At 45.6% G+C, this 11,950-nt stretch overlaps 1 protein-coding gene across 2 annotated transcripts; it reads right to left on the bottom strand.

The window, feature by feature from the left end:
- Positions 1-5: 5 nt before the first annotated feature.
- On the bottom strand, positions 6-8,045 carry LOC120958740 (myotubularin-related protein 14). 2 transcript variants are annotated; one of them, XM_040381731.2, is made up of 7 exons: positions 7,110-8,044; positions 3,485-4,043; positions 2,684-3,422; positions 2,264-2,602; positions 1,561-1,671; positions 714-1,235; positions 6-620 (listed from the first exon to the last, which is right to left on the bottom strand). In XM_040381731.2, exons 1-7 carry the CDS (start codon positions 7,194-7,196, stop codon positions 464-466), a joined length of 2,514 nt encoding a protein of 837 aa, XP_040237665.2. In that variant the 5' UTR covers positions 7,197-8,044; the 3' UTR covers positions 6-463. The 2 variants fall into 2 exon arrangements, with proteins under 2 accessions (XP_040237665.2, XP_040237666.2); XM_040381732.2 differs by lacking the exon at positions 1,561-1,671 and having other exon boundaries at positions 7,110-8,045.
- Between the last annotated feature and the right edge of the window lie 3,905 nt (positions 8,046-11,950).

Here is an 11,950-nt window from a genome sequence, read left to right on the forward strand (position 1 = left end):
ATCACTTTCTGCAGTCACAGTTTTGCGCTTTATTTCGAACCAAAACAACAAATTCTTTCCCGGCGCCGTTTTCGTTAGCAAGGGCGCGCGCACGCACACACCAACGTCCTTTCGCTGTATAATTCTCGTAGGATAGGTATTATTAATTTTATGATAAAAATTCTGAACAGAAAAAAAGATTAACAAATAGCAAGGGATGGGAATGAAAAAAAAAACAAACGAAAAAAAAAATCAATTCCAGCACAGCCGCGTGGTGGAAGACAAACATTCTCCTCGTCACTTCATCTGCAGCACCACCCGTCGTCGGCGGTATTTGTTCTTTTCGTTTTGCAAAATCTAACTAGCTAAAGCTCCCGCGTATGTTAGCTCGTGCGTAACAGTACGTATTTATGGAGCGCTTTAGGCGTGGGCAGGAGGCAGCACTGAGTCACTGAGTGTGGAACGACAGTCGACAGTTGGTACACTAAACCGAGGTCCGGTGGGCAAGTCCTACCTTCTCCGCAAAGTTCCCAAGCAGGCTGCCGAGCGCCGAGTCCGGTACGGATTTGAATTTGAATGCGATTGTCGAGTAGTAGCAGTTGTAGAACAATGTTCGCACTTGATTCAGCCGTTCACGACGCCTGCAAATTGCGCAAAAAACGAAAGAAAGACATAAAGCCAAATGGGTAAAAGCTAAAGAACGCACGCCACGTGGTTATGCGCACCACACTTACATTGCGTAGAAATCGTGACTGTAGGACGAGCTGAAACATTCGTCGTCGAGCAGTGTGCAGCAGCTCGAGTCTTGCGATTGTTGCATCGGGTGCAGATGAGGTGGCCCAGAAGGAGGAGGAGGAGGTTGGCCAGCTGTATGTCCTACGCCATGATGCAGGTGCTGATTCGCATTCGGCGTGGTGGCGATCGTGTCTGAGGATATTGTTCCGCCACCGACAGCATGGCTGTTGCCGTAAACGTTATTGCTATATACATTGTGGAACTGTGGCTGGTGTTGTTGTTGTTGCTGCTGCTGATGATGGTTATTATGGTGATGATGGTGGTGGTGATGGTTATGGTGATGATGATGATGATGGTGCGGCTGGTGTTGGCTGGCAGCATGGTGCAATTCCGTGGCCGAGTCCGTGCTGCGAAGGCTGCCGGTGCCAGATATCATCTGCCAGCTGCCGACGGACAGGGAGGACGTCGACTCCTGACGCTGTCTTAATCGGCTCGCCACCGGCACTGAGACGGGACTAGTTCTATAAAGCAAATGAAAATATATCATATAAAAAACCAAACGAAACAATTCTACACAATTTACACGGAGGGGGGAAGAAAGAAAGAAAGCAAAAGCACTTTTAAGGTAGCATTAACGCACTAAATTGCTGCACTAATGCGTTCCAAAAGAACAGACTGTTTTGGTACGCGATACATAATGATCATAACATAAGATCGTAGGAAGCATAGACTTTTGCCGGTACGCGGTTGTTTATAAATTTTGAAAGGGGAAACACGCGCGAGACAGGCACAAACAACAAATACAACAAACAAGAAAAAGGGGCGGAGGGTGGTTGTGCTACTAACCTGTTCGGTTGCGGTGACCAAGCGCAATGATTACTGAGATTAGTAGTACTATCGTTCGATATGCATCCAATACTGCTATTACTATCGTGACTATGCGCTAACCAGCCATTGCTATCGGGGGGGGGGGAGGAAAAGGGAAGGTAACGTGAAGGAAAGGAAGTTGGGAACCGGATAAATGTGTGGTGTGATGGATAAGAGAGCGAGAAAAGGAAGAAGAAAAAGAATAGCGTGATCACAATGCGTGAAAGCGATGAAGAAATAAAAACAGGATAAACAAAAAAGGATACGAATACAAAATACACGTGTGTGTGTGAAGGGATAGCTCGTCTAGGCCGGCAGAGAGTGAGCGAGAAAGAGAGTGGATAAGGCTACTCTAAATTTAAAAGAATCTAAAGCGAGTCACAAACGCGTTATCTTCGTATGTTGATTTTGATAATGAGACACGTCTAAACAAAAGTATCGAAACTTTCGAGTTCATCTTTAAACTAAAGTGAAAAGGGTAGAGAAAGTGATAATTGAAATGAAATAACTCGCTACACAAACGCCTAAAAAAACATGAAAACACGTGCTTGGTGTGTCTAATACCTGCTCTCTAACTCAAAAAGCCGAACTCTCGCGCTAATCCCAATTATTTGGCCAATACTCTCCGACCAGAGCCTAATGAACATCCTCGACTCCAATCCCTATGGCACCACTTTCTTACCCATTGCTCGCGTTTAAACTGTCATCGTGCGAGTTGTGCACACCGACAATTGGCCGGCTACCGCTCGTCGCGTGATGCTGGATGCTTGAACCACCGATCGTAACATTGATACCACCACCGCTGCCACCACCACTGATTGCACCGTTGCCACCGACACTAATGCACGTTTGCGTATCGTGCTGGGACGAGCTTCGCCCACTCAGGCAGCTGCAGGTCGAGTTGAGGGAAACGCTCGAGCCTCTACTTTCCCCATCGAGCAGTATACCGTCGAGCATTGATTCGCTGTCCGTCCGTATCACGCCTATGCTACTGCTTCCGCTGCTATGCTTACTTTTATATCTACAAAACAAAAAGGGGAAAACGGAAAGAATGAGAAAAAAATGTACGTCTGTACGCCCCGAGCTTGTGCACACCACGTACCGCTGCCCCAAAATGCTGTACTCATCCTCGGCAATATACTTTAAGGCGTAGAAGCAGAAGAAAAATATCACCTCGCCCTTGTTGAGCCGGTCGGGCAGATTGTGCCCGAACAGCAGCCAATCGTACGCGATGGTAAAGTAAAGGATCTGGGCCGCACTCAGCGACTGGTGGATGGCACCGTCGGCCCACAGCGACAGGCGCAACAGCGACACGAACAGTGGCGTCCGGTCCCAGCCGCTGATGCAGTGGATGAGCAACCCGGAGCTGCTGTCCTGCAGGTAGCGCAGCAGCAGCTTCAGGTAGTTCTGCGTGATCTTCACCAGATCCCAGTCCTTGTAGTTGTCCCAGTCGATCTGGAGCTGGGCCGCCACCGTATCGTCCGGCACGCCAATGTTCGCGTCCACGTGTGCCTGCGACCAGTCGAAGACGAGCCCCTCGCCGGAGTAGTTGTTGTCGCGGTAGTCGCGGAAAAACTCGCAGCCCGGGTACGGCAGCGAGACGATCTTGAACTCGGCGTACCGGTTCTCCTTGTCCACCTTCTCCGACGAGGTCACGTTCATGCCGAACTTTACCTTCTTCTTCTCCACCATAAAGTCGACGATCGTGCCGACGTTTAGCGTTTTCAGCAGCTTTATGTCCTGGCTGCGCACCCGGTCGAACAGCTGCCAGTCGCTGTTCGTGATCGGTTCCTCGAACGTGTCCTCCGGCAGTGACGTTTCGCGCGCTTCGTACGCTTCCTCTGCAAGGCAAGATGTGAAAGAATCAATATGTGGAGGAGGCTTGCGCACACACAATGCTTACCATCTAACGTCGGTGAGGTAGCAGTTGAGTCTAGGCTATAGAAGAGGTAATCTAACCCGGACCGTCCGTAAATCTCCGGCCCACCGGACAGCGTGGCCGACCGGCAGATGTACTTGCCCTTGTACAGTATGACCGGCAGCGGAAACCGGGCCCGGCAGCGGGCAAACCGTGCCTTGTTAATAAGATCGCGCAGCTTGTTGCCATCGTACGTCGTCTCGTAGATGGTTTGCTGCTGCTGCTGCTGCTGCTGCCCTGGACCGGCAGTTGGTACGGAAGTTTGCTGCTGCTGCTGCTGCGGCGTTTGTGGCTGCTGTCCCGTGCGGGTAAGATAATCATTGATGCTGGCGTACCCATTGTTCGGACCACCGGCGGCATAGGTTGGTGCCTGAGTATTGTTGATGCCCGCGCTGCCACTGCTGGAGAGACTTTTGTACTCGTACTCCGGTATCAGCAGGGTGCTGGGATAGTGCGAGGATAGTTCACCGGTACTGTTGCTGATCTCGATCACACTGTAGTCCTGCTGGAGTAGTACGTTACACCGATGCATAACGTCATTGCCCTGGAACGGGGGAAAAAAAAGACAAGCGATCAAACAACTTGCGTACGGGAAAGTGGCGCTACTTTCAATCGCGTGCAGACGACACGCAAGGCTCCGTTGCGCGAACGGGTGAAAATGATTTGGCGTGTGGGAATGCGGTCGAAAGAGTGTCGGGCTTGATTTCCTTCATACAGCGGCACTGTTTGCCCAATCGTAGCAATCGACCCGGGTGCAACAATTCAACCAGAGTAACCGTAGCGACTAATCAAAACAACCGCAAAGCTGTTAATTTGGTAAGCCCTTTTTTTAACTTCGTGTCAGCTGTCTCATTTACAAAACCGGCGATTTATCGGTTAAAAAGTGAGTGTTTTTAAATAGAACTGTTTACACACATTTTAACACACCCGTTAGCGTGTCGCCTTGCTCCCACCACCTTTCCCGCACAGCCAATCTAACGTGGGCAGAAAATGAATTGCGATGTAAACAAATAACATTGCGACATGCACGGGAAGTAATATGAGAAAATGTGTGATTTAATTTATATTCCAATATTAGTTCGTTGTCATATGTTAATGTAGATAATAGAAACATTTTATGCATGATTATTCTATTACTTTATCTTGTATTTATCATAATCTAATTTGTAAATCTTGTAAATTGTAATGATTATTGTACACAGTTTCTTTTTTCCAAATCTTCAATTAGGCCACTGTACCCGTTGGATTGAATAAATAAAAAATAATTACGCATTTATATGGAACAGAACATCTCCGTTGCGCAATAAGGAGCGACAAGACAAAGGCACCTAACATTTATCCGTTTTCTCTGGATTGATCAGATCCACTGTTAAACAGCCATACAGGGTTTTCCAAGGGTTCTCATAATTGTGGGACACTTCCTTGACTCTTTCTTATAGAGAAGTGAAATTCATATGACGGAAATTGGATAGGCTCCTTTGAAATTCTTACTGGATTCGTCCAACAAGAGTGCTACAGAGCCCAATTCTAATTACATTAAGATAATTTCAAGGAAGAAAGCGTCAATAAAGTGTCCCACTGCTATGAGAACTACTGACAAACCCTGTAACCATAGTAGCATACTTGCAATGTAAAACGCACTGATACACAATGGTCAATGGTTTACCGGCATTATTGTAGCTATGTTGCCATTCTATTATGATTTTTTTTCGTGTAAAATTAAAAGCTCTTCTTGTTTAATCGTTCAAAAATGTAGGTTCCTGCTTATATCAGACCACACATGTTGTGGTTTGACCATCCAAATGGCTTTGAATAAAACCTTATTGCACATCTAAACAATCCATTTTCACACACATAAGTTTTCTTATTGGTGCTTTTAACTGTGCTTTTTACCTACAAATCAATAAATCTGAGCTATCACATTTTCACTAAAATAATTCCCACTTTTCTGTAATAATTCTGTTTCATGAACCACATTCAATTGCTCCGTGTGACGATTGACTACTTGTTGCTGCTCAGACACATATGCATCGTCAACGACTACTTGATTTGCTGATGGTTTCTCACACGCTCCAGCTCCCACAGTCCCAATTGGAGACAAAAGCGTAATAAAGAATAATTTAAATTAGAAAAGCCTTCCAACTGCAATACTAGTCCCGGGAAAGGTCAGTGACAATAGCAGCTGGTGTTGGTTCCGGTCTCCGGAGAATGCTTGGAAAACTCCCTTTGCCCGGGAAATGTCCTTCAAGCGAAAATTAAATTAAAGCCTCCCCCGCCACACACACACGAGATCGAGTTTAAAGGGAAAAGCGGCTACCTGCACACCCCATAACAGGCCATAACAGACTCTTCGACGAGGGGCGAGACACCCGCGATCGAAGCAGAGGGTGATGATATGGCGCGTCTTTTGGATAAAAATAACAACCCCATAACGTGTCCCCCAAACACACAAAGCAACCCAGCACCGACTGAGATAGTGTATAGGGCGCGAGGGGTGTGGGGGGGGGGGGGAGGGACTGCAACAAAGAGCAGAGAAGAAACGAAATTGTTGTATGGTGTCTGGCCTTTCTCCTTCTTCTTCTTCTTCTTCTTCTTCTTTTGTTGGTTCGCACGCTCTTTCTCTCTTTCTCTTATGTGGCGGATACGGTTTCGCTTTTGTTTGTTACACACATACACTAACAGACTAAGAATATCATTTCCGCACTGTTCCGCGATTTCCTGCTTCCCCACTACATTCCCACCCGGTTCTTCCTCCTTTAACGCCCACTGCGCTAGATTGGAAATCCGCGATTCGCACCAACCTGCGCCGCTAGGTTGTTACTTAAGCGCGTAGTAAACCATGTGCACGTGGGAGAAAGAGAGAGCGCACTACTGTTACAAATTACCTACACCTCTCACTCTTGTATGGATTGTACAACGTGTTGTATGCATGTGTGTGTGTGTTTGTATCGCGGTGTTGGGTTGCTTTGATCGAGAGCACACACAAATCAGACAACGTTTCACAACATTCCTCCCCACGTTCCCTTCTCTCGTTCCTGACATGTTGTCTATTTTGATGTTATTCACGATTCCCGTGGGATCACCAATACAGTGGCAAGCGCGCGGGAGTGGACCCGGGAGGGCGGAGGGGGAGATACCGCACAAGGACGGTGGCGCCTGCAAGGTCTTTGCGTAGGGTTTGTGCGCTGGCACCGCGCTTATCGCTTCAACTTCGCCCGCGGTTGATGGAAGAGTGGAAGAGGCAACGAAAAATAAGAATCAAAATAAGTGTGCACATGCAACATCAACAACGCCCCACTTCAGGGACAGGGAGCTGGGGGCGACCATTTGATGATAAAACGTCAACGTCACTAGGAAATGTGGGTGAATAGGTTAGGGTGGGATGGCTGCTCCCACTGCTGGGGTTCTTCTTTGGCCGGCTGGGTTAGCGCCACTGTTTACGACCCTCGTTTTTTCTGCACTCGTTTTGCAGCTTATAGCTCACCGCCCCTTGCACCACCCCTTGCACCCATCGATGCTATCCACGTGGGCCAACTGCGCGAGCGAAGGCGCAACAATGTCGCCCCATATTACAGACGGTACGGTGGTACAGGAAGGCTCCGATACGTACATTTTCACAATCCTTCGCGCGGTACATGTTCTTGGCGAAGTATTCCAATAGCGATTGGATGTCCTGCGGTAGTATTTCGCAATTCATCCTTGCTGCTGTACATTGACGGTGACGGTCTGGAAGCGCTAGCGCGTACGCAAAACACACGACGATGCTGTTGCGGCTGCGGACGATGTAAGCTGTGCGTGATGTGGCACGAAGAAGTAACTTAACACACACGAGCGCGCGCGCGCGCGCACACACTTGCACACAGACGGAGAAGATGCTGCTGGCGGATGCTTCCAAGGATACGCAAAATCGCGAATTACGGCGATGCGCACGTGGGGGGCTAATGGGAACGATTGGAAATCACTACCACCAGCGAGCAGCAGCGAGCTGATGACGACGACACTACGGCGACGGCGAGGGCAATACGCAAAACTACGGAAGTGGCTTTTGTCTGCTACGCAGCAGTACCGTTCACGCGGGGCAACGCGCGAAACTTGTGTCTGTATGAGTGAGTGTGTGCGTGTGTTTCTGTTCCTTTTTTTCGGGATGGTGCTGATAAACAAAACAAATGTCTTGTTTACCGCGCACAACATACACACACACAGTACACACGCACGCACACTTGGATGGGATTGTGGTCGCTCTTTTTTGCTGTGTTCTTTGCGACCCCTTTTGCACGACCGATTATCAGAAAACGGCCGTGAGCGAATGGGGGAGTAGGGGAAAGTTCGCGGTTCACTTGGCACTACGGTAAAACGACCGAGAAGGAATTCGCACGCGTGGTACACGATTTTCCTGGCACGACCGCTTCGGGCACTGGGACGAAATGAACAAATTTCCGTGCGTTCTGTGCTTTTCCGATTCAGACTTAGCTCGCAGCAGGCGTGAAGTTTTTCCTTTGTAAATAAAAGACGGAATCGCGTAGCAGCTGGACAGTGGGTGATTGTGTGATCTTACCAAGTGACAGGTAAATTCAACAAACGTCAATCAGGTCAATTGTCAAACTCAAAATTGTGGAATTTGTAATTGGGAGTGCATAGCAAAAGTGAAATATAAGAAAACCCCTTAAAATATACGAATATATTGCTGGAAATACTACAATGATTGCACGACATTGTATAAAATCACAATAAGTTGCGAATGAACTAACCCTTTGTGCTACTGCAACAAAACTGCAATAAAAGCTTCTACTAGTGTCCGCTAGATGGCTCTGCTAGGCTACAATGCCCAGTAGACAATTTTTAAAATGACAGGTACACGCGGCGTGCTCGCTTGAGCAATCTTCATCAAAACGTACAGCGCCCGCTCGGAAATCCGCACTTATTGGGTGGAAACTATCGAATTATGTTTTGATGTGTGTTTTTAAAACTTAAAATGTTTTGTTCGGTTCATGATGACACAAATTTTATTGAATACAATAAAACGTCGATTATCCGGAGACGGATTAACCGGCGGGCGGCTTAACCGTGCGCATAAATCTGACAGCTGTTCATACCTACGGCGAAAGTTTGCAGCGATAATCAATTGGGTAACCAGTTTCTTGTGCAGCTCGGTAGTGTCTAGGGGTATTTTCGAAATTCATTTTTGTTCATGAACAGTTGTTAAACCTACAGTTATTGATTAAAATAATATTCTACTAACGATTAATTGATTGATTCTAGGTGAATTAATAATAAAACTAGTGAATTTCATATGTTTTATATGCGTTTGACATTTCTTGGACCATTATCCGTGCAAATCGATTAACCGGCAACCGTCCGGTCCTGAGCTGCCCGGATAATCGACGCTTTACTGTACAATAGAACGTCGTTTATCCGGAGACGGATTAACCGGCGGGCGGCTTAACCGTGCGCTTAAATTTGACTGGCGTTCAATTGTGGGGAACATTTGCATCGATAGGCAAGTTGGTAAACAATATTTTAGTACAGCTATCTAGTGTCTAGTGATATTTTTGAACTTTATTTTTGTTCATAGCCGGTTTGTTTGAGCCGGTCTCGTAGTACAGTCGTCAACTCGTACGACTTAACAACATGCCCGTCATGGGTTCGATCCCCAAATAGACCGTGCTACCATACGTAGGATTGACTATCCTGCTATGGGGGGAAATCAATTAGTCACTGAAAGCCAAAGCCCACTAGTGGTACAGGCAGGCCTTGACCGACAACGGTTGTTGAGCCAAAGAAGAAGAAGAAGATTTTTGTTCATGGACAGTTGTTAAATATGTAGTTTTTGATTAAAACAATATTATACTAGTGGCACTGGCTAATATTCAGCAGCAAACCCATGGTGGGTATAACATTGCTTCTAAACGACCAACGTTTGTACCACGATTTCTGTGAACTCTTCTTTCTAGACGATTCTTCTTATTTCTAGACGATCTAAGTTGTCTTGTACCGTAACTTTTATACCGCGACCAACGTCCATGACTTACTACAGGTCGGTCCGTCTAGTGTACTTTGACAAATTTTCATTTGACAGCTAGGAAGTCCCAAGTTACTTAGCAAGTCCTACAAAGTCCTTAACAACCCTTATTCCTTATCTGCCAATATCCATACTTATCTCCATATTTGATCGTGACAAATTTTCTGCGAGCTCTTTATGCTTATAGGCTCAAAGCCACGGGAGTGACAAAATGCTGACAAAATTTTCAAAACGTGAGCATTTGTCAAAATTTCATAACCTGGAGCCCCAAATAACCAAATCGGCCTTACCCCCTGTAAAGCCACTTCAAACCCAGGTGGGTTTGTGGTGGTCCATTCAGTCGTTAACCCACCAAATTTTAGAACAAATGGAGTTGTCAGTTCTGATAAGATGTTCTGATAAGATTGAACTTGCCTACGCTTGGCCCACCTTTTCCATACATGTTGACGAGGAAAAGTTGGATGAAGTGCGGGCTAAGGTCAATATGCTGAATAGGATTTTAACACATCGATTACTTCCCAAATAACCAAGATACCGAAAACGCCACCAATTTCATGTACTAAAAATTCAGTTCCATGAAACAAAGCTAAAAAGCTATCAGTTTGGTGGGTTAAGCCACACGGCCACAGAAGCGGCCACTTTAATGTTTGTTTACTTGCAAATGATTTTTTTCATTTCGCTGGTCAGTGCATAGTTTATATATTAATAATATTTCCGAAGTTGTGCAGTGATGTAAGTGGATGAATTAAAGCAACCCAAATGACCAAGATACCGAAAACGCCACCAATTTCTTATACTAAAATCCAGTTGCATCAAACAAAGCCAAAACAGTCAAACAAGACGAAGAAAAGTTGGGTCCAGTGCAGGCTAAGGTCAATATGCAGGATTTTCTTTAACTTATTCATTTAGATCACAGCATAACCTCGGCAATATTATAAAGGCCGGGGGACATTGTTCGTACTCGCTAGTGTAATTTCGATTTTCACTAGCGCATCTGGCGACGGCTGACCGAAGCATTTTGCCAAACAATTTGGAGCCGCTTCAGAAAATATGTTATTTTTCCATATATTTTAATTGATTCCGACCAAAAAAGTTTTGTAAAAAGTAGATGCACATGTCCTGCACACATTGCATCCATTTTCGTGACAAAAAATGATGAAAAACTACTTAATTTTGAGATCCGGTATGACCATTTTCTCGATGACCAAAAAAAGCTTCCACCAGCCGCCACCAGATGCGCAAGTGAAAATCAAAATTACACTTGCGAGTACGCACAGTGTCCCCCGGCCTTAAATCTATAAACTGTGCACTGACCAGCAACATGAATGAGTCCACTTGCAAGTAAACAAACACATACAAATATTTTTTACAACAAACGAAATTAAACCCACACGTTTAATCATTTTCTTTACACAATTCAACACATTTTGGGGTGAAACATGGTTAGCAAATGAATGAACCGTGCATAAAAAAATGTACTTTTACAACATTGTTTGATGCAACAGGATTTTTAGTACAATAATTTGGTGGCGTTTTCATTATCTTGGTTATTTGGGAACTGACAGTTTTTTTTAGCTTTGTTTGATGCAACTGAACTTTTAGTACAAGAAATTGGTTACGTTTTCGGTATCTTGGTTATTTGGGATTGACAACCGAGTTATACGAGTTGGATCGCGGTACCAAAGAAACCTCGCGTCGTGGATTTTTGGTCTAACACTGCTTCTAGACGACCCAAAAAATCTTCAGCGACAATTTTTGGCGATACTTTCTATCTGTCAAACCGTCCTTGTTTTAGCACGAATATATGACTTACTTCGATCGTAATGTCGCGAAACGCGAGCGTTGCCTTTCTGTGAAAAATTCACAAACCCGCGTCAATCACGGTTGCCTTTTGTTTTCAGAGCTCGCAGAAAATTTGTTGCGGTACAAAAGTTGGTCGTCTAGAAGCAGTGTAACACTGCTTCTAGACGACCTAAAATATCTTCCACGACATTTTTTTTTGCGACACTTTCCATCTGTCAAACTGTCTATGTTTTCTCACGAATGTATGGCTTACTTCGATCGTAATGTCGCACAAGCGTTGCGTTTCTGTGCAAAAAATCACAAACCTGCGACCATAACGGTTGCCCTTAATTTTGTTCTAAAACTGAGCCGTTTTTTTAGAACAAAGAGCTCTCAGAAAATTTGTCACGGTATAAAAGTTGGTCGCCTAGAAGCAGTGTTATACAAGGTTACCGAGGCCGAGAAAACCTCGTGTCGTGTATTTTCGGCCTTATGTTTTTAAAGAAAAAAAGAAGGTTGCCCGGGCGCGAGACGTTGGCGCTCTACGTCTATTTGAACGGTTATTCGGCACGACGCTGCACAAAAATGCTCTCTGGGAAATATGTCAGCTCATTTGACAGCTCCGTTTGACAGCGGGAGTCGTCTTGGCA

Source organism: Anopheles coluzzii, chromosome 3 (assembly GCF_943734685.1).
Source record: "Anopheles coluzzii chromosome 3, AcolN3, whole genome shotgun sequence".
Taxonomy (NCBI): Eukaryota; Metazoa; Arthropoda; class Insecta; order Diptera; family Culicidae; genus Anopheles; species Anopheles coluzzii.